Source organism: Pristiophorus japonicus, chromosome 13 (assembly GCF_044704955.1).
Source record: "Pristiophorus japonicus isolate sPriJap1 chromosome 13, sPriJap1.hap1, whole genome shotgun sequence".
NCBI classification, from domain to species: Eukaryota; Metazoa; Chordata; class Chondrichthyes; family Pristiophoridae; genus Pristiophorus; species Pristiophorus japonicus.
Genome location: NC_091989.1, coordinates 193,059,780 through 193,085,496, shown reverse-complemented (window position 1 = coordinate 193,085,496; position 25,717 = coordinate 193,059,780). Strand labels below are relative to the sequence as shown.

The 25,717-nt window shown below is 49.7% G+C and overlaps 1 protein-coding gene across 1 annotated transcript in view; it reads right to left on the bottom strand.

Moving 5' to 3' along the window:
* Window positions 1-233: 233 nt before the first annotated feature.
* The window catches only part of LOC139278229 (cocaine esterase-like), a 93,763-nt gene continuing 68,279 nt past the window's right edge, over window positions 234-25,717 (bottom strand). Inside the window, exons 6-13 of the mRNA XM_070896872.1 lie at window positions 24,736-24,840; window positions 22,234-22,338; window positions 20,569-20,721; window positions 14,541-14,621; window positions 12,915-13,059; window positions 12,362-12,511; window positions 3,241-3,313; window positions 234-396 (exon numbers count right to left, since the gene is read on the bottom strand). Of these exons, the coding sequence (XP_070752973.1) occupies window positions 234-396; window positions 3,241-3,313; window positions 12,362-12,511; window positions 12,915-13,059; window positions 14,541-14,621; window positions 20,569-20,721; window positions 22,234-22,338; window positions 24,736-24,840 (975 nt within the window). The remainder of the gene's footprint in view (window positions 397-3,240; window positions 3,314-12,361; window positions 12,512-12,914; window positions 13,060-14,540; window positions 14,622-20,568; window positions 20,722-22,233; window positions 22,339-24,735; window positions 24,841-25,717) is intronic.

The following is a 25,717-nucleotide window of genomic DNA, read 5'->3' as shown; positions in this document are numbered from 1 at the left end:
GTTCCTCAAACTAATTAATGTGTGAGAAAGATATGTCAAATTGGAAACTTGAGTGAGAACCTGTAGGAGTGTGTGTGTGTGAGAGTATGTATGTGTGAGAGTGCGTGTATGTATGTGTGTGTGTGTGCGTGTGTGTATGTGCGATTGAACATATCTATGTTTGCTCTCCCGTCCACAAATTAAAACGTTTCTCAACGTGTCAATCACAGAATTGAATTGGAATGAGCTTCTAATTAGATTAATACTTTTGCGACTTTTCTCGGCGGTTTGTTAGACCAGAATTTGAGCTTGTCCTGCTTTAACCTCTTGCCGATTTGCAGGGTCAGGTTGAATTTCATGTATTCTTCACCGTCACCACTCATCGGCCACACGGGTAAGTCATTTCCGTTGGGATTCCTGCAAGGAAAAGATTGTAACGGCTTTCATTAGAACATTACAAGTGGAAGGCAAATGGTTATCTGGCCAATCAGCATTCTCCTCCCACAGCCCAAGGACACTTTCCCCTATCACAGACCCTACCCACCCATTTAATCTCCCACAGCCCATGGACACTTTCCCCTATCACAGACCCTACCCACCCATTTAATCTCCCACAGCCCATGTACACTCTCCCCTATCACAGACTCTACCCACCCATTTAATCTCCCACAGCCCATGTACACTCTCCCCTATCACAGACCCTACCCACCCATTTAATCTCCCACAACCCATGGACACTTTCCCCTATCACAGACCCTACCCACCCATTTAATCTGCCACAGCGCATGTACACTCTCCCCTATCACAGACTCTACCCACCCATTTAATCTCCCACAGCCCATGTACACTCTCCCCTGTCACAGACCCTACCCACCCATTTAATCTGCCACAGCGCATGTACACTCTCCCCTATCACAGACTCTACCCACCCATTTAATCTGCCACAGCCCATGTACACTCTCCCCTGTCACAGACCCTACCCACCCATTTAATGCCCTCCCTCAGCCCATGGACACTTGTTTTCTCTGAGGCTGCTCCATGCTGATGCCCCAGTACAGAAAAAATTTCTTCTAATCTCAGCTCCCAGTCGAGTTTTGTTCATTGTGACCATGCATACTGCTCCGTCTGTACTCCCAGTCTCGGTTCAACCACCCTGCTTTGATCAACAGCCTCTGAACCCTATCAACATGTTAAAGACCCTGAGAGTGAGCCCCGCCCTACTCTTCGCTCCAATGTCCCACTCTGAAATCTGCTCTTCATAACATGGAGCTGCCATTCACAGAATGGTCTTCATTGACCGTTTCTGAACTCTCGGTAACGCGTCAGCGTGCTTCAGAAAGCTCATAATACAGATGGTGGGAAGGCGTGTTTTACAGATATTTCTACTGGAATACAGCGTGTCATACTTTGAGAAGCATTAGATTGTGGAACAGGCGTTCAACCTTTAGTTGATGTTGTACCTGGATACCAGAGCAAAGGCATCCAAATGGGCCATCCTGTTAATATAAGTCAGGAGTGCAATGAAATTATTTTTAAAAACTGAAATTAAGAAAAAATGAATTTAATTTAGGAAAGTTTGAAGTGATATATTTTGGTGGAAAGAATGAAGAGAGGAAAATATAAACGAAAGAGGGAACATGAACAGAGAGATCTAGGGGTATGTGTGCACAAATTATTGAAGGTGGCAGGGCAGGTTGAGATAGCCGTTAAAAAAGCTTACGGGATCCTGGGCTTCATAAATAGAGGCATAGAGTACAAAAGCGCAGAAATGATGATGAACCTGGATAAAACACTGCTTCGGCCTGAACTGGAGTATTGTGTCCAAGTCTGGGCTCTGCACTTTAGGAAGGATGTGAAGGCCTCTGAGCGGGATTTTGAGTGGTTTGCGACTGGGTTTTTGCCGCGTTTTGACCTGGGCGCGATCCTCGGCTCGTTGTTTGCAACGGTGATCGGACGTGTTGTGTATCTGTAAAGCATGCACTCCCATGTTCCGCCACCAGGGAGCGCATCCCCTGAAGTCCCAAGGGATCCCAGTATCCCTTGGGAGCACTGTATATAAGCCGGCCCCTAAGGCCTGTTCCTCACTCTGGAGTGTCTTATTAAAGACTGAGGTCACTGTTACTTTAACCTCCCTGTGTGCAGTCTCATCTGTGTTAGGAACACAATAGGACACAATAGAACACAATAAGTTAGAAAATCTGCAAAAAAGGTAAGTTAAACTTTTTATTTTTTTATTTTTTTGCAGCGATTTGTTCGTTAAGGGTCTTGGTAATGTTTTTTTGAATGTTTGTCCCCTCCCAAGGCCTCTCTCACAGCACAAACGACCCCGCACTAAAGTTGGTGTGGTCACAGACCCCAAAGGCCGAAAGTTTGGCCGAAAATTAGCAACCCAGCGGAAACAGCAATTTTCACGTATCGCTTACGTTTTTGCCCAAAAACTCCAAAACCCAAAAATCCAGCCCTTAGAGAGGGAGCAGGGGGGATTGATGAGAATGGTTCCAGGGATGAGGGACTTCAGTTACGGGGATAGACTGGAGAAGCTGGGGTTGTTCTCCTTGGAGCAGAGAAGGTTGAGAGGAGATTTGATCGAGGTGTTCAAAATCTTGAGGGGTCTGGACAGAGTAGATCGAGAGAGACTGTTCCCATTGGTGGAAGGGTCGAGAACCAGAGGACACAGATTTAAGGCGATTGGCAGAAGAACCAAAGGCGACATGAGGGAAAACATTTTTACGCAGCGAGTGGTTAGGATCTGGAATGCGCTGCCTGAGAGGGTGGGGGAGGCAGACTCAATCGCGGCTTTCAAAAGGGAGTTGGATAAGTAGCTGAAGGAAAATGTTTTGCAGGGCTATGGAGAAAGGGCGAGGGAGGGGGACTGGCTGAAGTGCTCTTGCAGAGAGCCGGCACTGGCTCGATGGGCCCAATGGCCTCCTGTGCTGTAACCGTTCTATGATTCTATGTGGCGTAGTATTGATGTTATGCCATTAGATGTCGCTACTGGATTTATTGTATGCTGTATATTTACACAGAATGCTAAAAACACCTAGGGGCAGTACATAGTCATTGCACCAACTGTTGATTGGCTGTGAAACGCTTTGGGACGTCCTGAGATTGTGAAAGGCGCTATACAAATGCAAGTCTTTCTTTCTGGTTCACCCGGCAATAGGAAAGTTGAGGTCCTTTGTATAAGTATCAGCAGTCATTTCCTATTATCAAGGTGCCTTGATAAAAAAGGCAAATGCCTTTAAGAGGTTTAAATCTTACCCACTCCAGGCAAAATTAGCCCAGTATGACATCATGGCCCGGCTGAGATGCTTCTCCTCCTCAGTCATGTTACCTGTGAAGTAAAGTCACGCAGCGTTACGGACAATAAGCGAGGCTGTGGGACTGAGCACGACTGCTTTTTCACAGAGCCGGCGCAGGCACGATGGGCCGAATGGCCTCCTGCTGTGCCGTGGGTTTCTGTGATTCTGTGATAATCAAAACTCTCATTGCTTGGGTGATTCAATGGGTTAACCCCTGCCCTTTCACCTCTGGGGTGTGCAGTATCAATCTATGGTATACGAATGTAAGCATTCCTCTGTCAGCCCTCCTTATGTGCTGACTGTGACTCAGTGGGTGGCACTCTCACCTCTGGCTCAGAAGGTGCTGGGTTCAAGTCCCACTCCTGAGACTTGAGCACAAAACCCAGGCTGACACTCCAGGGCAGTGCTGAGGGCGGCCCGGCCCGGAAATCGGCGTGGTCCCGGTCTGCGAGACCATCAGCAGGCCGGGGCCATTGGAGGGAGCAGCGTACGGTGACATACCACTGCAGGGAGCAGCGCGCACAGTATACCACTGCAGGGAGCAGCGTGTGGTGGTATACCACTGCAGGGAGCAGCGCGCACAGTATACCACTGCAGGGAGCAGCGTGCGGCGGTATACCACTGCAGGGAGCAGCGTGCGGCGGTATACCACTGCAGGGAGCAGCGTATGATGGTATACCACTGCAGGGAGCAGCGTATGATGGTATACCACTGCAGGGAGCAGCGTGTGGTGGTATACCACTGCAGGGAGCAGCATGTGGTGGTATACCACTGCAGGGAGCAGCGTGTGGCGGTATACCACTGCAGGGAGCAGTGTGTGGCGGTATACCACTGCAGGGAGCAGCGTATAGTGGCGATATACCACTGCAGGGAGCAGCGTGCGGCGGTATACCACTGGAGGGAGCAACGTGTGGCGGTATACCACTGCAGGGAGCAGCGTGCGGCGGTATACCACTGGAGGGAGCAACGTGTGGCGGTATACCACTGCAGGGAGCAGCGTGCGGCGGTATACCACTGGAGGGAGCAACGTGTGGCGGTATACCACTGCAGGGAGCAGCGTGCGGTGGTATACCACTGGAGGGAGCAGCGTATAGTGGCGATATACCACTGCAGGGAGCAGCGTGCGGTGGTATACCACTGGAGGGAGCAGCGTGCGGCGGTATACCACTGCAGGGAGCAGCGTGCGGCGGTATACCACTGCAGGGAGCAGCGTATGATGGTATACCACTGCAGGGAGTAGCGTATGATGGTATACCACTGCAGGGAGCAGCGTGTGGCGGTATAACACTGCAGGGAGCAGCGTGTGGCGGTATACCACTGCAGGGAGCAGCGTATAGTGGTATACCACTGCAGGGAGCAGCGCGTGGTGGTATACCACTGCAGGGAGCAGCATGTGGCGATATACCACTGCAGGGAGCAACGTGTGGCGGTATACCACTGGAGGGAGCAACGTGTGGCGGTATACCACTGGAGGGAGCAACGTGTGGCGGTATACCACTGCAGGGAGCAGCGTGCGGCGGTATACCATTGCAGGGAGCAACGTATAGTGGTATACCACTGCAGGGAGCAGCGTATGATGGTATACCACTGCAGGGAGCAGCGTGTGGTGGTATACCACTGCAGGGAGCAGCGTGTGGTGGTATACCACTGCAGGGAGCAGCGTATAGTGGTATACCACTGGAGGGAGCAGCGTGTGGCGGTATACCACTGCAGGGAGCAGCGTGCGGCGGTATACCACTGCAGGGAGCAGCGTGCGGCGGTATACCACTGCAGGGAGCAGCGTGCGGCGGTATACCACTGCAGGGAGCAGCGTGCGGCGGTATACCACTGCAGGGAGCAGCGTATGCTGCTGCAGGAGGGCGAGGGCTGGGAAGCCAGGTCGCTGATTGCAGTGCGGGCAGGTACAGCAGGAGGGGTGAAGGAGCGGCGAGAGTTTGTAAATGGAAGTGACTGGGGCCCAGGAGAGACGTGAGTCTGGGGCCCAGAAGAGGCGAAGGGGCAGCATGGGCCCAGCCCACACTGCGATATATGTACGCTCGGTCCGTGCAGCAGAGCTGGTGTCCAGTTCATCCTTGCCACTGGACCAAGACCTCGCTCTGTCGCGCTCGTGTGGTGGCTGGTGTGCAACGGCCACCATACATTAAAAAAACCCACGCACAGGCATCTTTCACGATGTAGTTCGGGATCTGGAATATTAGGTCCGTCATTGAAACACCTGAGAACTCATCCCTTTTTGGCGTGGAAGCAAGTCATCCTCGCTTCGAGGGACTGTCTATGATGGTGAGGGAGTGCTGCACTGTCTGAGGGGCAGTACTGAGGGAGTGCTGCACTGTCGGAGGGTCAGTACTGAGGGAGCGCCGCACTGTCGGAGGGGCAGTACTGAGGGAGCGCTGCACTGTCGGAGGGGCAGTACTGAGGGAGCGCCGCACTGTCTGAGGGTCAGTACTGAGGGAGTGCCGCACTGTCGGAGGGGCTGTACTGAGGGAGCGCCGCACTGTCGGAGGGTCAGTACTGAGGGAGTGCCGCCCTGTCAGAGGGGCAGTACTGAGGGAGCGCCGCACTGTCAGAGGGGCAGTACTGAGGGAGTGCCGCACTGTCGGAGGAGCAGTACTGAGGGAGTGCCGCACTGTCGGAGGGGCTGTACTGAGGGAGCGCCGCACTGTCGGAGGGTCAGTACTGAGGGAGTGCCGCACTGTCGGAGGGGCAGTACTAAGGGAGCACCGCACTGTCGGAAGGGCTGTCTTTCAGGTGAGACCTTAAACCGAGGCCCTGTCTGCTCTCTCAGGTGGATGTAAAATTCCCACCGCACTATTCGAAGAAGAGCAGGGGAGTTATCCCCGGTGTCCTGGCCAATATTTATCCCTCAATCAACATAATAAAGGCAGATTATCTGGTCAGTATAGCATTGCTGTTTGTGGGAGCTTGCTGTGTGCATTTTGGCCGCTGCGTTTCCCACAATGCAACAGTGACTACACTTCAAAAAGTACTTCATTGGCTGTTAAACGATTTGGGACATCCTGAGGTTGTGAACAGGTGCTGTATAAGTGCAAGTTCTTCCTTTCTGGTTCCTCAAAAAGCCATCCTAAACATTAAGTGGTGGCAGGATATTTAACCATAGGAGGCATCACAGCCAAGCCCCGCTCACCATCATAGGCTGTCTCTCGAACGAGAATGACTTGTGTCATGTATGTAACCTTTATGTAACAACACTGCAATACTGTATATACATAAGAAATGCCCATCTTGACCACAGGGGGTGAACTTGTGGGAGACACTCCTCACCTGGTCACCCAGGTATATAAAGGGAGGTCCCACGCAGGGTCATCACTTCTTGGTCCTGTGAATAAAAGCTCAGGTCATGGAGTGACCTGGTCCATAGAATGTGCCTCGTGTGGATTTGTGGTATTGTGTAAGGACTTTACAACTTGCTTCCATATGAGTTCACAGATGTTTCAATGAAGAACCCGATGTTCCAGTCCTAAACTCCAATTGAGGGGGTGGAAGATGCCTGTGCATGGATTTTTTCAACATGTGGTGACTGTTGCACATCAGCCACCACACGGGCTTGACAGAGCTAGGCCTTTATCCTTCTATAGATATGTGAAGAGGAATAGATTAGAGAAGACAAACGTAGGTCCCTTGCAGTCAGATTCAGGTGAATTTATAATGCGGAACAAAGAAATGGCAGGCCAGTTGAACAAATATTTTGGTTCTGTCTTCACGAAGGAAGACACAAATAATCTTCCTGAAATACTAGGGGACCGAGAGTTTCCTGAGAAGGAGGAACTGAAGGATATCCTTATTCAGCGGGAAATTGTGTTAGGGAAATTGAAGGCTGATAAATCCCCGGGGCTTGATAGTCTGCATCCCAGAGTACTTAAGAAAGTGGCTCTAGAAATAGTGGATGCATTGGTGATCATTTTCCAACAGTCTATCGACTCTGGATCAGTTCCTATGGACTGGAGGGTAGCTAATGTAACATCACTTTTTAAAAAAGGAGGGAGAGAGAAAACAGGTAATTATAGACTGGTTAGCCTGACATCAGTAGTGGGGAATATGTTGGAATCAATTATTAAAGATTAAATAGCAGCGCATTTGGAAAGCAGTGACAGGATCGGTCCAAGTCAGCATGGATTTATGAAAGGGAAATCATGCTTGACAAATCTTCTGGAATGTTTTGAGGAAGTAACTAGTAGAGTGGACAAGGGAGAACCAGTGAATGTGGTGTATTTGGATTTTCAAAAGGCTTTTGACAAGATCCCCACAGGAGATTGGTGTACAAAATGAAAGCACATTGTATTGGGGGTAATGTACTGACGTGGATAGAGAACTGTTTGGCAAACAGGAAGCAGAGAGTCGGGATTAACGGGACCTTTTCAGAATGGCAGGCAGTGACTAGTGGGGTGCCGCAGGGCTCAGTGTTGGGTCTCCAGCTATTTACAATATACATCAATGATTTAGATGAAGGAATTGAGTGCAATATCTTCAAGTTTGCAGATGACACTAAGCTGGATGGCGGTGTGATCTGTGAGGAGGATGCTAAGAGGCTGCATTGTGACTTGGACAGGTTAGGTGAGTGGGCAAATGCATGGCAGATGCAGTATAATGTGGATAAATGTGAGGTTATCCACTTTGGTGGCAAAAACACGAAGGCAGAATATTATCTGAATGGTGACAGATTAGGAAAAGGGGAGGTGCAGCGAGACCTGGGTGTCATGGTTCATCAGTCATTGAAAGTGGGCATGCAGGTACAGCAGGCGGTGAAGAAGGCAAATAGTATGTTGGCCTTCATAGTGAGGGGATTTGAGTATAGGAGCAGGGAGGTCTTACTGCCGTTGTACAGGGCCTTGGTGAGGCCTCACCTGGAATAGTGTGTTCAGTTTTGGTCTCCTAATCTGAGAAAGGATGTTCTTGCTATTGAGGGTTGTGCAGCGAAGGTTCACCAGACTGATTCCGGGGATGGCAGGACTGACATATGAGGAGAGACTGGATCAACTGGGCCTGTATTCACTGGCGTTTAGAAAGATGAGAGGGGATTTTATAGAAACATATAAAATTCTGACGAGACTGGACAGATTAGATGCAGGAAGAATGTTCCTGATGTTGGGATGTCCACAACCAGGGACATAGTCTAAGGATAAGGGGTAAGCCATTTAGGACCGAGATGAGGAGAAACGTCTTCACTCAGAGAGTTGTTAACCTGTGGAATTCCCTACTGTTGATGCCAGTTCATTGGATATATTCAAGAGGGAGTTAGATATGGCCCTTACGGCGAAAGGGATCAAGGGGTATGGAGTGAAAGCAGGAAAGGGGTACTGAGGTGAATGATCAGCCATGATCTTATTGAATGGTGGTGCAGGCTCGAAGGGCCGAATGGCCTACTCCTGCACCTATTTTCTATGTTTCTATGTTTCTATCCAGTGGCAAGGATTACCCAGGACGACTGGAGACCAGCTCTGCTGCACGGACCTAGTGTGCACACACACATCACAGTGTGGGCTGGGCCCGTGCTGCCCCTGGGCCCTCGCCTCTTCTGGGCCCCGTACCCGTAACAAGGTGCATAGCATCCTTGGTCACATTTCGGTTTCCCCATTTACAAACATGGTAAAGTATCAATAGATTGTGAAACTAGCATTAATGGCACCAATGGCTTAAAGAACAACCCCATTGAAAAAGATACACATTGCATAAGTTACAGATCGTGCAAATAAGTTTTTACTTTCGACACGTCTCAAATCGTTAGATACAGCATCCATTTGCAACTGGCAGTACCTTACTCAATACTGCTTGGCTGCAATTGGACTCTGTGTTGCGGAGAGAGCTCATGACACGAGTACACATTCGCTCCAGCCTGTTAAATTTTACATATATTGAGAGTGTAGGCAGAGCATCTACATGCTCGGTATAATTAGGTCTGGCTATAAATGCATCCTTGGACCCGATTAGAATTAAATGAAGTGCATTTTTAAGAGAACAGACACTTTAACAACATGTATAGTAGGAGTGGAACTATCCTCAGTGTGTCTATTTTCCAGCAAGGGGCACTGCATACCAAGTAGAAGTGACAATCCGAGTCAGTTTCTCCGTCTAACCTTGACACACTGAGGCTGTTTGTTACCTATAGACTCGACCATTCCAACACACTCCTGGCTGGGCCTCCCACTTTCTACCCGACGTAAACTAGAGGTGATCCAAAACTTGGCTGCCCGTGTCCTAACTCGCACCGAGTCCCGCTCACCCATCACCCCTGTGCTCACTGATCTACATTGGCTCCCGGTTAAGCAACTCATCGATTTTAAAATTGTCATCCTTATTTACAAATCCCTCCATGGCCCTCGCCCCTCCCTATCTCTGTAATCTCCTCCAGCCCCACAACCCCCCGAGATGTCTGCACTCCTTTAATTCTGCCCCCTTGAGTATCCCTGATTATAATCGCTCAACCATCGGTGGCCGTGCCTTCAGCTGCCTGGGCCCCAAGCTCTGGAACTCCCTCCCTAAACCTCTCTACCTCTCTTTCCTCCTTTAAGATCCTCCTTAAAACTTACCTTTTTGACCAAGCTTTTGGTCACTTGTCCTAATATCTCCTTATGTTGCTCGGTGTCAAATTCTGTTTGATAATACTCCTGTGAAGCGTCTTGGGACGTTTTACTACGTTAAAGGCGCTATATAAATACAAGTTATTACTATTGTTGTTCCACCATTCTATCAGATCATGGCTGATCTCCATCTCAACTCCATTTACCCTCCTTTGATCCATATCCCTCGATACAGTCCCCACCACTTAAACCACCCACATTTAAATTGGGCGAATAATCTTGATCTGAAGTCTTGAAAAACACAAAGGGTACTGGAAATCTGGAACTCCCTGCCCCCAAAAGGCTGTGGATGCTCAGGGTCAATTGAAAAATTCAAGACTGAGATTAACAGATTTTTTGAGTAAGGCTATTGAGGGATACGGAGCAAAGGCTGGAATATGGAGTAGAGGTACAGACCAACCAATGATCTGATAGAATGCTGGGCTAGGCTCGAGGGGCTGAATGGCCTCACTCTGTTCCCATATTCATCAGTATGCAACACAGGCTTCATTCTATATAAACACTTCTGTGAATTTTAATTATTAGGACAATAGTTTTGCTATTTGGTGTGTCAGCTGTGGCTCAGTGGGCAGCGCTCTCGCCTCTGAGTCAGGGGGTTTTGGGTCCCATTCCAGGCACTTGAGCACATAAATCCAGGCTGACACTCCAGTGCAGTGCTGAGGGAGTGCTGCACTGTCGGAGGTGCCGTCTTTCAGATGAGACGTTAAACCGAGGCCCTGTCTGCCCCCTCGGTGGGGGGGGGGGGGGTGTAAAAGATCCCACGGCACTATTTCGAGGAAGAGCCGGGGAGTTATCCCCAGTGTCCTGGTTAATATTTATCCCTCAATCAACACAACAAAAACAGATTATCTGGTCATTATCACATTGCTGTTGTGGGAGTTTGCTGTGCGCAAATTGGCTGCTGCTTTTCCCACAGTAACTACACTCTAAAAGTACTTCATTAGCTGTAAAGTGCTTTGAGATGTCCATTGGTCGTGAAAGGCGCTATAGAAATGTAAGTCTTTCTTTTGTATTGTTTATTGTAAATGTCCAACTTGTTCACTGTGGTCCTTTAGGGATGAGTTCCTAAAGACCTATCCAGCATGGCTAGATAATTTTGCTGTTCAGTTGGTTGTTCCGCGAATATAAATTTATCTTAATTTTACGCAACCTTGCAGCAAGTAGTATTGCACCTGGATCGTGATGGTTTGATTTTTTTAAAATTGTTAACAGGGAATACAAGACTCATATATTGCCTATCCTTAGTTGCCCCGAGAAGATGGTGATTGCTCTTAGGGTCAAAGGTGGGCAGAGGAAACATTACAAGGACACCCTCAAAGCCTCCCTGATAAAATGCAACATCCCCACCGACACCTGGGAGTCCCTGGCCAAAGACCGCCCTAAGTGGAGGAAGTGCATCCGGGAGGGTGCTGAGCACCTCGAGTCTTATCGCTGAGAGCGTGCAGAAACCAAGCACAGGCAGCGGAAGGAGCGTGCGGCAAACCAGTCCCACCCTCCCCTTCCCTCAACCACTGTCTGTCCCACCCTGTGACAGAGACTGTGGTTCTTGTATTGGACTGTTCAACCACCTAAGGACTCATTTTTAGAGTGAAACAAGTCTTCCTCGATTCCGAGGGACTGCCTCTGATGATGATGATACAAAAACAAAATAATGCGGATGCTGGAATCTGAAATAAAAACAAAAAGTGCTGGAAATACTCAGCGGGTCAGGCAGTGTCCGTGGAGAGAGAAACAGAGTTAATGTTTCGGGTCTGTGACCCTTCGTCAGAACTGGAAAAGTTCGAGATGCAACGGATTGTTAAGGAAGTGCAGGGGCAGTGAAAGGGGGAGGGGAGGAGAGAACACAAAGGAAGGTCAGTGATAGGGTAGAAGACAGGAGAGATTAGAGAGACAAATGGGATGATGGGCCCAATTGAGATGGTAATGGCACAAGTTAGGAAACAAAAGATGAGTCTAAATAGGGTGTGAATGGCAGAATAATTATCAGCTGCTGTGGGAAAGAGAAAAAAAAAGGGGTGAAGAAGAAGAGGAAAAGAAATATAGGCTGAGTTTAAAGTTTGAAATTGTTGAACTTGGTGTTGAGTCCAGAAGGCTGTAAAGGGCCTAAATGGAAGTTGAGGTGCTGTTCCTTCGGGTTATGTTCTGCAGTAACTGTTGTATAACTGAGTGGCTTGCTGGGCTCCCTCCGATCACGTTCAGTGCCGACCATGCAGTGTGGGACTGGAGAACCTCGTAAGCCACGTTGGATAGGGACGGTGGGTGCTCGTTCCTGGACTACAGTGAACCAGATGGCCTTTTTACAACAAACAGCAGCACCCGATACTTATTTCTCTCCTAGTATCAGTGGACAGTTAACCAAATTTACTGAATTTGATATCACAACGTTCCATGAGCTCGCAGGTTCTGGACTATTGCCGTAAACCACGACACCATCACAGCCACATTTCAGATCATTACCGTTCCCTGACATTTTAAGCTCCTTACCGAGTAATACATCAAAAGAAGGGATGAAGGGCCCCCCTAACACAAAGGACAGCTCAGCCCCGTGGGGAGCTCTCGTGAATTGGGGTATTTTTCTTTTATAGAAGCTTGCACGGTGCTGGAATTCATATAAAAACACAGGGTTCCCAGCGTCTGCAAACCAAACATCAAAGAGAGTTACTAAAGCAACAGCGGATAAAGCAAATACAATTCATTCACCAACAACAACCCCAATCTGGAATCCCAATAGATCCAAACCCCTTCCCATCCCTCCCATTGTACACAATCCCAATGGGCCCAAACCCCTTCCCATTCACTCCCATTGTATAGAATCCCAATGGACCTAAACCCCTTCCCACTCACTCCCATTGTACACAATCCCAATGGACCCAAATCCCTTTCCCATTTGCTCCCATTGTATAGTATTCTTTGACCCAGGTAAACCATGTAACTATAAAATGACATGAAATGGAATGTAAGCCCTTGTATTCTCACATTGATGTTAACTGTGGCCTGAGTATTTCCTGGCAACAGACCCGCGGCACTTTGTGCTCACCTTTGTAGTACTGGGCCGCTCTCAGAGTTGGAATAGCTATAAAGACATCACCGAACATGTCGAGGTAACGTTCCTTCAGAATGACAGGGTCGTGCACGTCCTTAAAGTATTCGTCAAAAATCAGCGCTCCATTTTCCTCACCAAACTAATCAGAAAGTTAAATCACTGTGTGTCCCACAACAACAAAATATTGCATCAAAAAAATGCAGACAGGTCAATCAGCATCCGGAAGAGATTATAATAAGATCCTGGGGTGGGGTCTGTACTTCCGACCTAGATCTTCTACCCGTGACCTTAGACCTTGTCATCTTGACCTTAGACCTTCTCCCCGTGACCTTGGACCTTCTCCCCGTGACCTTGGACCTTGTCATCCTGACCTTGGACCTTCTCCCCGTGACCTTGGACCTTGTCATCCTGACCTTGGACCTTGGACCCCTGACCTTGGACCTTGGACCTCTGACCTTGGACCTTGGACCCCTGACCTTGGACCTTGGATCTTGGACCCCTGACCTTGGACCTTGGACCCCTGACCTTGGACCTAGGTACTGTGGGAATTTAATGGCCAAAGTGATCTCCTGGACTAGTTTTGATCGGCTAGATGGGTCGGAGAGGAATTACCCAGATTCTTTTCCCCAAATTGGCCTGGGTTTTTAATCTGTTTTTTTGCCTCTCCCAGGAGATCACAGGGTTTGGGGTGGGGTGGAGTGTATATGTTGTGATACACACGGTATCGCAATTGCGTGGGACAGGCTCGATGGACCAAATGGCCTTTACCTGTCTGTCATTGCTCGTATGTTCCACCTTCTCTACCTGTGACCTAGGACTTGTACCCCTGACCTTGGGGTTTGTACTTGTGACCTTCTGACCCAGAGGTGGGAGCAATACTGACTGAGCCAAGCTCACTCTCACTGGGCTCCCTTTCCAGCATTTGGCCTTTCTAGACACTTGGATACTGGAAGCGCACCGAGTGGGTAATTGTGGCAGTAAAACCACATACGAGCAATCTGAGGCATTACTGTCCATATCGGGAGAAGTTTGTTGGTACCCCATTGCAATCTGGGACAGGATGGGAGACAAAGCTTATTGTCCAATGAATGATCCATCTCACAATCTCTCGCCTGCAATCTCTCCGTCACAGACTTCTTCCATTTTTCCTGTTTTGTCAGTTCCACTGCAGTCAGCTCTCCTCTGAACTTTCTTCTCCTGTTCCTCCTGAGTTCCAAACCCTCCATCCGACGTCTCCTCCTCCTGTGTCCTCACAGTGTCGAAATCAAGACTCTTCGCACCTACTCCAACTCATTCTTTCCCCTGGACCTCAAAATGCTGAACTCCTCGCCTCCCTCAGTCTCCCCTCCCTCCGACAATGTACAGGCTCTAGGTCTAAGCTTGGTGTCCTCCACACAACCCTTGACTTACTTTGTCTTCTCTCCTATTTCTTGGTTACAAAGGTCTGCCCAGATATGGAGCTGTATTCAAGTCTTAGACAGATTACAAGATGAAGAAGAGGTCGGGTAGTAATTGCAGGAGGGAGCTACAACCCACTCACTCGGGGACACAGAGCCAAGCATAAAGATACTTCGACCCAATGTGCCAGGTAGAAAAATGCAAAAATCAAAAGTGCCTTACTATTGGTGTGAGGTACATGTTTATTTTCTCCATAATTTGCTCTCTAGTTATTCCTGCTTCCCAGTTGGGTGGAATGATCGTCTGTGGAAGAATGAAGAGTAGGTTTAAACATTCGAATAATATCCCGAGCGATCGTATTACGGAGTGTAGGAGACTCGCTCAACAATATGGCCACACACAAACCGATTTACAGTCAAGGGTGTCAACATGGCTCAGTGGGCAGCACTCTCACCTGAGTCAGAAGGTCGTGGGTTCAAGTCCCACTCCAGTGACTTGAGCACGAAAATCTAGGCTGAATGCTCCCAGTGCAGACCTGAGGGAGCGCCACACTGTTGGAGGGGCAGTACTGAGGGAGCGCCGCACTGTCGGAGGGGCAGTACTGAGGGAGCGTCGCACTGTCGGAGGGGCTAATGAGGGAGTGCTGCACTGTCGGAGGGGCAGTACTGAGGGAGCGCCGCACTGTCGGAGGGGCAGTACTGAGGGAGCGCTGCACTGTCGGAGGTGCAGTACAGAGGGAGCGCTGCACTGTCAGAGGGGCAGTACAGAGGGAGCGCTGCACTGTCAGAGGGGCAGTACTGAGGGAGCGCTGCACTGTCGGAGGGGCAGTACAGAAGGAGCGCTGCACTGTCGGAGGGGCAGTACTGAGGGAGCGCTGCACTGTCAGAGGGGCAGTACTGAGGGAGTGGCGCACTGTCGGAGGGGCAGTACAGAGGGAGCGCTGCACTGTCGGAGGGGCAGTACAGAAGGAGCGCTGCACTGTCGGAGGGGCAGTACTGAGAGAGCACTGCACTGTCGGAGGGGCAGTACAGAAGGAGCGCTGCACTGTCGGAGGGGCAGTATTGAGAGAGCACTGCACTGTCGGAGGGGCAGTACAGAGGGAGCGCTGCACTGTCAGAGGGGCAGTACTGAGGGAGTGGCGCACTGTCGGAGGGGCAGTACAGAGGGAGCGCTGCACTGTCGGAGGGGCAGTACTGAGGGAGCGCTGCACTGTCGGAGGGGCAGTACAGAGGGAGCGCTGCACTGTCAGAGGGGGCGCTGCACTGTCAGAGGGGCAGTACTGAGGGAGCGGCGCACTGTCGGAGGGGCAGTACAGAGGGAGCACTGCACTGTCGGAGGGGCAGTACTGAGGGAGCGGCGCACTGTCGGAGGGGCAGTACAGAGGGAGCGCTGCACTGTCAGAGGGGCAGTACTGAGGGAGCGGTGCACTGTCGGAGGGGCAGTACAGAGGGAGCGCTGCACTGTCGGAGGTGCCATCTTTCAGATGAGATGTTAGACCGAGGCCCCGTCTGCTCTCTCAGGTGGACATAAAAGATCCCATGGCACTATTTTGAAGAAGAGCAGGGGAGTTCTCCCCGGTGTCCTGGGCCAATATTTATCCCTCAACCAACATCACTAAAACAGATTATCTGGTCATTATCACATTGCTGTGAGTGGGAGCTTGCTGTGCGCAAATTGGCTGCTGCGTTTCCCACATTACAACAGTGACTACACTTCAAAAGTAAAGCATTGGCTGTAAAGCACTTTCGGAGGTTGTGAAAAATGCTGTAGAAATGAGTCTTTCTTTTCTTTTATTATGGATAGGGTGGGAGTTCTCTATTGGTGCTGCCTCCAGCCATCACTTGCGTTAGATCTGAAAATGCTCGAGAGAGAGAGAGAGATGGAGGAAATCAGCATCTGGTGCCAGGATGTAGAACCGTGGCTACAGGAAGCGTTCACCCGAGAGGCTTGGCTGTGAGGCCGTGACTCTGAGATTGGTCCTTCCAGCCCTGACCCTTTCGGGCTCAGTGGGGGACGGGGGGTCACTTCATTTGGATGTGGCCAATGCGCACATCCCAGGCACTCACCAGGTCTTCGCTGCTGGAACAACTTGCATTTATATAGCGCCTTTAATGTAGTAAAACATCCTCCGGGGTGACCAAGGCTGGGAACACAACATCCAGGGGTATTCAATATTCAGGAAGGATAAACAGAAAGGAAAAGGAGGTGGGGTAACATTGCTGGTTAAAGAGGAAATTAACGCAACAGTAAGGAAGGACATTAGCTTGGATGATGTGGAATCGGTATGGGTGGAGCTGCGGAACACCAAAGGGCAGAAAACGCTAATGGGAGTTGTGTACAGACCACCAAACAGTAGCAGTGAGGTTGGGGACAGCAACAAACAAGAAATTAGGGATGCGTGTAATAAAGGTACAGCAGTTATCATGTGCTACTTTAATCTACATATTGATTGGGCTAGCAATATGGTGGAGGAGGATTTCCTGGAGTCTATTAGGGATGGTTTTCTAGACCAATATGTCGAGGAACCAACCAGAGAGCTGGCCATCCAAGACTGGGTGTTGTGTAATGAAAAAGGACTAATTAGAAATCTTGTTGTGCGAAGCCCCTTGGGGAAGAGCGATCATAATTTGGTAGAATTCTTTATTAAGATGGAGAGTGACACAGTTAATTCAGAGACTAGGGTCCTGAACTTAAAGAAAGGTAACATCGATGGTATGAGACGTGAGTTGGCTAGAATAGACTGGCAAATGATACTTAAATGGTTGACGGTGGATAGGCAATGGCAAACATTTAAAGATCACATGGATGAACTTCAACAACTGTACATCCCTGTCTGGAGTAAAAATAAAACGGGGAAGGTGGCTCAACCGTGGCTAACAAGGGAAATTAAGGATAGTGTTAAATTCAAGGAAGAGGCATATAAATTGGCCAGAAAAAGCAGCAAATCTGAGGACTGGGAGAAATTTAGAATTCATCAGAGGAAGACTATGGGTTTAATTAGGAGGGGGGAAATAGAGTATGAGAGGAAGCTTGTGGGGAACATAAAAACTGACTGCAAAAGCTTCTAAAGATATGTGAAGAGAAAAAGATTAGTGAAGACAAATGTAGGTCCCTTGCAGTCAGATTCAGGTGAATTTATAATGGGGAACAAAGAAATGGCAGACCAGTTAAACAAATACTTTGGTTCTGTCTTCACGAAGGAAGACACAAATAACCTTCCTGAAATACTGGGGGACCGAGGGGCTAATGAGAAGGAGGAACTGAAGGATATCCTTAGTAGGCGGGAAATTGTGTTAGGGAAATTGATGGGATTGAAGGCCGATAAATCCCCGGGGCCTGATAGTCTGCATCCCAGAGTACTTAAGGAAGTGGTCCTAGAAATAGTGGATGCTTTGGTGATCATTTTCCAACAGTCTATCGACTCTGGATCAGTTCCTATGGACTGGAGGGTAACTAATGTAACACCACTTTTTAAAAAAGGAGGGAGAGAGAAAACGGGTAATTATAGACCAGTTAGCCTGACCTCAGTAGTGGGGAAAATGTTGGAATCAATTATTAAAGATTAAATAGCAGTGCATTTGGAAAGCAGTGACAGGATCAGTCCAAGTCAGCATGAATTTATGAAAGGGAAATCATGCTTGACAAATCTTCTCGAATTTTTTGAGAATGTAACTAGTAGAGTGGACATGGGAGAACCAGTGGATGTGGTGTATTTGGACTTTCAAAAGGCTTTTGACAAGGTCCTACAAGAGATTGGTGTGCAAAATCAAAGCGCATGTATTGGGGGTAATGTACTGATGTGGATAGAGAACTGGTTGGCAGACAGGAAGCAGAGAGTCGGGATAAATGGGTCCTTTTCAGAATGGCAGGCAGTGACTAGTGGGGTGCCGCAGGGCTCAGTGCTGGGACCCCAGCTCTTTACAATATAATTATTAATAATTTAAATGAAGGAATTGAGTGTAATATCTTCAAGTTTGCAGATGACACTAAGCTGGGTGGCGGTGTGAGCTGTGAGGAGGATGCTAAGAGGCTGCAGGGTGACTTGGACAGGTTAGGTGAGTGGGCAAATACAAGGCAGATGCAGTATAATGTGGATAAATGTGAGGTTATCCACTTTGGGGGCAAAAACATGAAGGCAGAATATTATCTGAATGGTGACAGATTAGGAAAAGGGAAGGTGCAACGAGACCTGGGTGTCATGGTTCATCAGTCATTGAAAGTTGGCATGCAGGTACAGCAGGCGGTGAAGAAGGCAAATGGCATGTTGGCCTTCATAGCTAGGGGATTTGAGTATAGGAGCAGGGAGGTCTTACTGCAGTTGTACAGGGCCTTGGTGAGGCCTCACCTGGAATATTGTGTTCAGTTTTGGTCTCCTAATCTGAGGAAAGACATTCTTGCTATTGAGGGAGTGCAATGAATGTTCATCAGACTGATTCCCGGGATGGCAGGACTGACATATGAGGAGAGACTAGATCGACTGGGCCTGTATTCACTGGAGTTTAGAAGGATGAGAGGGGATCTCATAGAAACATATAAAATTCTGACGGGACTGGACAGGTTAGATGCAGGAAGAATGTTCCCGATGTTGGGTAAGTCCAGAACCAGGGGACACAGTCTAAGGATAAGGGGTAAGCCATTTCAGAGTGAGATGAGGAGAAACTTCTTCACTCAGAGAGTTGTTAACCTGTGGAATTCCCTACCGCAGAGAGTTGTTGATCCCAGTTCATTGGATATATTTAAGAGGGAGTTAGATGTGGCCCTCACGGCTAAAGGGATCAAGGGGTATGGAGAGAAAGCAGGAAAGGGGTACTGAGGGAATGATCAGCCATGATCTTATTGAATGGTGGAGCAGGCTCGAAGGGCCGAATGGCCTACTCCTGCACCTGTTTTCTATGTTTCTATTCCAAGGCACTTCGCAAGAGCGGTTATCAAACAAAATATCACACCGAGGCACATTAGGACATGTGACCAAAAGCTTGGTCAAAGAGGTAGGTTTTAAGGAGCATCTTAAAGAAAGAGAGCGAGGCGGAGAGGCAGAGAGGTTTAGGGAGGGAATTCTAGAGCTTGTGGCCCAGGCAGCTGAAGGCATGCCGACTGATGGCAGGGCAATTAAAATCGGGGATGAGCAAGAGGCCAGAAGTGGAGGAGCGCAGAGATCTCGGGGAGGTTGTGAGGCCAGAGAGATAGGGAGGGGCGAGAGAGATTTGAACACAGGGATGAGAATTTTAAAATCGAGGTGTTGCTGGACCGGAAGCCAATGTAGGTCAGCGAGCACAGGGGGTGATGGGTGAGCAGGACTCGGTGCGAGTTAGGACATGGGGCAGCGAGCACAGGGGGTGATGGGTGAGCGGGACTCGGTGCGAGTTAGGACACGGGGCAGTGAGCACAGGGGGTGATGGGTGAGCGGGACTCGGTGCGAGTTATGACACGGGGCAGTGAGCACAGGGGGTGATGGGTGAGCGGGACTCGGTGCGAGTTAGGACACGGGGCAGCGAGCACAGGGGGTGATGGGTGAGCGGGACTCGGTGCGAGTTAGGACACGGGGCAGCGAGCACAGGGGGTGATGGGTGAGCAGGACTCGGTGAGAGTTAGGACACGGGGCAGCGAGCACAGGGGGTGATGGGTGAGCAGGACTCGGTGCGAGTTAGGACACGGGTCAGCGAGCACAGGAGGTGATGGGTGAGCAGGACTCGGTGCGAGTTAGGACACGGGTCAGCGAGCACAGGGGGTGATGGGTGAGCGGGACTCGGTGCAAGTTAGGACATGGGGCAGCGAGCACAGGGGGCGATGGGTGAGCGGGACTCGGTGCGAGTTAGGACACGAGGCAGCGAGCACAGGGGGTGATGGGTGAGCGGGACTCGATGCGAGTTAGGACACGGGGCAGCGAGCACAGGGGGCGATGGGTGAGCGGGACTCGGTGTGAGTTAGGACACGGGGCAGCGAGCACAGGGGGCGATGGGTGAGTGAGACTCGGTGTGAGTTAGGACACGGGTCAGTTGAGTTTTGGATGAACCCAAGTTTATGTAAGGTGGAAGATGGGAGGCCGGCCAGGAGAGCGTTGCAATAATGGAGGCTAGTGTAATGGTACTGGATGAGGGTTGCAGCAGCAGATGAGCGGAGGCAGGGGCGGAGATGGGCGATGTTATGGAGCTGGAGGTAGGGGACCTTGCTGATGGAGGGGATTATGAGGTCAGATGTTCAGCTCACGGTCAAACAGGACACCAATTAGCCGACCTTTGACTGACGTTACCTCTGGGTGCACGAGACTCTTTACTGCCTCTTCAGTGGTCACCCCCAGCAGGTACGGGATCTTCTGGAACCTTCCGTCCCGGAACATTTGCTGAGGATCATCAGGAAGGAAATACTTGTCAACCACGGCAGGAATTAACTGGTAGAGTTCGTTCTGAAACAGCAATCAGAGGGGGAAGAAACGGTTAATAAAGAATTTGCATTTATATAACGCCGTTCATCACCTTGGGATGTTGCAAAGTGCTTTACAGCAAATGAAGCACTTTTTGAAGAGTAGTCACTGTTGTAATGTAGGAAACAGCCAATTTGCGCACAGCAAGCTCCCACAATGTGACAATGGCCAGATAATCTGTTTTTTTGATGCTGGTTGATGGATAAATATTGGCCAGGACACCGGAGAGAACTCTCCTGCTCGTCTTCGATATAGTGTCATGGGATCTTTTACATCCACCTGAGAGCAGGCGGGGCCAGCATTTATTGCCCATCCCTAATCACCCCTTGAGAAGGTGGTGGTGAGCCGTCTTCTTGAACCGCTGCAGTCCGTGTGGTGAAGGTACTCCCACAGTGCTGTTAGGGAGGGAGTTCCAGGATTGTGACCCAGCGACGATGAAGGAACGGCCGATATATTTCCAAGTCAGGATGGTGTGTGACTGGGAGGGGAACGTGGAGGTGGTGGTGTTCCCAAGCGCCTGCTGCCCTTGTCCTTCTAGGTGGTAGAGGTCGCGGGTTTGGGAGGTGCTGCCGAAGAAGTCTTGGCGAGTTGCTGCAGTGCATCTTGTAGATGGTACACACTGCAGCCACGGTGCGCCGGTGGTGGAGGGAGTGAGTGTTGAAGGTGGGGGATGGGGGGCCGATCAAGCGGCTGCTTTGTCCTGGATGATGATGAGCTTCGAGTGTTGTTGGAGCTGCACTCATCCAGGCAAGCGGAGAGTGTTCCATCACACTCCTAACTTGTGCCTTGTAGATGGTGGAAAGGCTTTGGGGAGTCAGGAGGTGAGACACTTGCCGCAGAATACCCAGCCTCTGACCCACTCTTGTAGCCACAGTATTTATGTGGCTGGTCCAGTTAAGTTTCTGGTCAATGGTGACCCCCAGGATGTTGATGGTGGGGGATTCAGCGATGGTAATGCCATTGAATGTCAAGGGGCGGTGGTTAGACTCTCACTTGTTGGAGATGGTCATTGCCTGGCACTTGTGTGGTGCGAATGTTACTTGCCATTTATCAGCCCAAGCCTGAATGTTGTCCAGGTCTTGCTGTATGCGGGCACGGACTGCTCCATTATCTGAGGAGTTGTGAATGGCACTGAACACTGTGCAGTCATCAGCGAACATCCCCACTTCTGACCTTATGATGGAGGGAAGGTCATTGATGAAGTGGCTGAAGATGATTGGGCCTAGGACACTGCCCTGGGGAACTCCTGCAGCAAATGTTGGCCAAGGACACTGGGGGAGGGTGGGGGGCATTCTTCTTCCAATAGATTGACGGGATCTTTTAATATCTCTCTCAAACAGGCAGACGGGGCCTCAGTTGAACAGGGAATGAAAAATTCCTCTTACTGTCTGTAAGGGTCTTACGTGACATAATATTAGTGATCGCCTTTCCGGCTCGCATGATCAAACTCAAAAAAACAAATATCTATATATATTTTTTTTTAAAGAAACGTACCACACTTGTGATGATTTGGGACATCTCCTCTTCTGTCTTGTTCCTGAGGCACTCCAGGAGGAGCTGGGATTCTGTGTTACTGCAACCCGCTATCTCACCAGTTTCCTGTAAAGGAGAAGATCAGACATGTGAGGTCCTTCATGTTCTTCCCAGTGCCCTCCCAGCGTCCCCAGCCAGCGTATGCCAAGAGCCATTCTGCCCAACCTATCTCAGTCACCTACTGTCCCCTCACCACATCCTTCAACCATTTCTCAAATGACTTCTCCTACATTCCCGCTACTGTGAGCAATTCTGGGCACCACACCGTAGGAAGGAGTGCAGCATGGGCTTACTGAAATGATACCTGGACTCCAAGGGGTTAAATTACAAGGAGAGAGTACACAAACTAGGAATCCCCTGAAGTTTAGAAATTGAAGGGATAATTTGATGGAAGTTTTCAGGATATTAAGGGGAACAGATAGGGCAAATAGAGAGAAGCTATTCCTGCTGGTTGGGGAGTCTATGACTAGGGAGCATAGTCTAAACATTAGAGCCAGACCTCTCAGGAGTGACATTACTAAACACTTCTACACACACAGGGTGGGAGAGGTTTGGAACTCTCTTCCGCAAACGGCAATTGATGCTGGGTCAATTGTTAATTTTAAATCGGCGATTGATAGCTTTTTGTTAATCAAAGGTATTAAAGGATATGGGCCAAAGTCAGGGATATGGAGTTAGGTCAGCCACGATCTCATTGAATGTTGGAACAGGCTCGAGGGGCTGAATGGTCTCCTCCTGTTCCTATGTTACACTACTGGGAAGTCCATTCCTTGTATTGATCAAACGTGGTGTGGTAAAGAAATACTCCCGATCTTCCTTCTCCATACGGTTTGCTCCCTTCCATCTTATACATCATCCTCTGACCCAGCCCCATCTCTTCCCTCGACACCTCATCATCAGCAAGGACTTGCATTTAAATAGCGACGTTTTCATGCGCTTAGGATGTCCCACAGTCCACAGCCAATGAAGTACTTTAGAAGTCACAGTTGTTTGGTAGGCAGTCACAGCAACCAATTGGCACACAGCAAGATCCCACAAACAGCAATGTGGTAGATCATAGAGCAATACAGCACAGAAGGAGGCCATTCGGCCCATTCTTCCTTTGCCAGCTCTTTGGTTGAGGATCCAATTAGTCCCACTCCCCCTGCTCTTTCCTCATAGACCTGCAACTTAATATCCCTTCCGAGCATTTCCCAATTCCCTGTTTGAAAGTTACTATTGAATCTGCTCCCACCGCCCTTTCAGGCAGCGCGTTCCCGATCACAACAACTCGCTGCGTAAAAAATATTTTCCTCATGTCGCCTCTGGTTCTTTTGCCAATAACCTTCAATCTGTGTCCCTCTGGTTACCGACCCTCCTGCCCCTGGAAACAATTTCTCCTTATTCACTCTATCAAAATCCTTCATAATGTTGAACATCTCTATCAAATCTCTTCTTAACCTTCTCTGCTCGAAGGAGAGCAACCTCAGCTTCTCCAGTCTCTCTACATACCTGAAGCCCCACATTCCCTGGTCTAATTCTGGCAGATCTCCTCTGCACCCTGTCCAAGGCCAGCTAATCAGTTTTTGGTGGTGTGACTTGAGGGTTAAGTATTTAGCAGGAGATCAGGAGGAAATCCCCAGCTCTCCAGATCTTTTACACCCACCTTAACAAGCAGATGGGACCTCGGTTTAACATCTCATCTGAAAGGTGGCATCTTTAACAATGCAGCACTCCCTCAGTACTGCACTGGGGTTATCATCCTGGATTAGGTGATCAGATTCTTGGAGCGGGACTTGAACCCACAATCTTCAAAATCAGAGGTACGTGTCCTATCACTGAGCCAAACTGTCACTTCAGAAACTTGAGCATAAAATCCAGCACTGAGGGAGCGCTGCACTGCTGGAGGTGCCGTGTGCTCTCTTGGAGTGGACGTAAAAGATCCCATGACACTATGTCGAAGAAGAGCAGGGGAGTTCTCCCTGGTGTCCTGGGCCAATATTTATCCCTCAACCAACATCACAAAAACAGATTATCTGGTCATTATCTCTTCACTGATGATTGCACAGGATATACGGCACAGAAACAGGCCATTCGGCCCAACCAGTCCATACGGCCGTTTATGCTCCACTCGAGCCTCCTCCCCTCTTTCCTCATCAAAATCGATCGGCGTAACCCTCTATTCCCTTCTCCCTCATATGTCTAGCCTCCCCTTAAATGCATCGATACTATTCGCCTCAACCACTCCCTGTGGCAGCGAGTTCCACATTCTCACCGCTCTCTGGGTAAAGAGGTTTCTCCTGATCCAGCCCCCATACTGAACAAATGCCACACTAAACCTGCTCAATAAGCCCGCCATTAGATTTGACCGGAGGCTCTGGAGGTGAAAGGTCAATGCTCAGGTCACCGCACCGTGAGGTTCACTTTGAACAAACCCTTCGAATCATGTCCCTCACAGTCACGGCGTGGCCTGAACAAACTCACGTGAGCGAGCTGGGTTGACAGTGGTGGCAGCATTCCTGGCATCAGAGCGCTCCCACTCTGCAGGATGGCCTTGTGGAACAGACCAGTGGACAGAGGAGAGAAAGTCTGCAGGAGAAATAAGGGAAACATGATTCAGGGCTCAATAGGACACATTTGGAATAGGTTTTATGGAGAATTTGTTTACTAGTCTGTGTTCTTAGCTCATCTGGTGCCCGTGTATTCCTGGGAATGTTACTGCAGAGAATGGGAATGAGATGGTCCACTCCCAGCTCATTGGGTGCTGGAGCAATTAGGAATGGGAATAAGATGGTCCATCTTGGTGAGGTTTTTAAAAAAGGATGTTGGCTTTTGTCAAGGGGCAGGAGAGAGGTAGGATATGGGCAGAGGCATTGGGTGGGATGTGGGCAGGGGCATTAGGTGGGATATAGGCAGGGCAGTGAGTGGGATATGGGCAGGGCAGTGGGTGGTATATGGGCAGGGGCATTAGGTGGGATATGGGCAGGGCAGTGAGTGGGATATGGGCAGGGGCAGTGAGTGGGATATGGGCAGGGGCAGTGAGTAGGATATGGGCAGGGGCAGTGGGTGGGATATGGGCAGGGGCATTAGGTGGGATATGAGCAGGGCAGTGGGTAGGATATGGGCAGGGCAGTGAGTGGGATATGGGCAGGGGCATTAGGTGGGATATGAGCAGGGGCATTAGGTGGGATATGGGCAGGGCAGTGAGTGGGATATGGGCAGGGCAGTGGGTGGTATATGGGCAGGGGCATTAGGTGGGATATGGGCAGGGCAGTGAGTAGGATATGGGCAGTGCAGTGAGTGGGATATGGGCAGGGGCATTAGGTGGGATATGGGCAGGGGCATTAGGTGGGATATGGGCAGGGCAGTGAGTGGGATATGGGCAGGGGCATTAGGTGGGATATGAGCAGGGCTGTGGGTAGGATATGGGCAGGGCAGTGAGTGGGATATGGGCAGGGGCATTAGG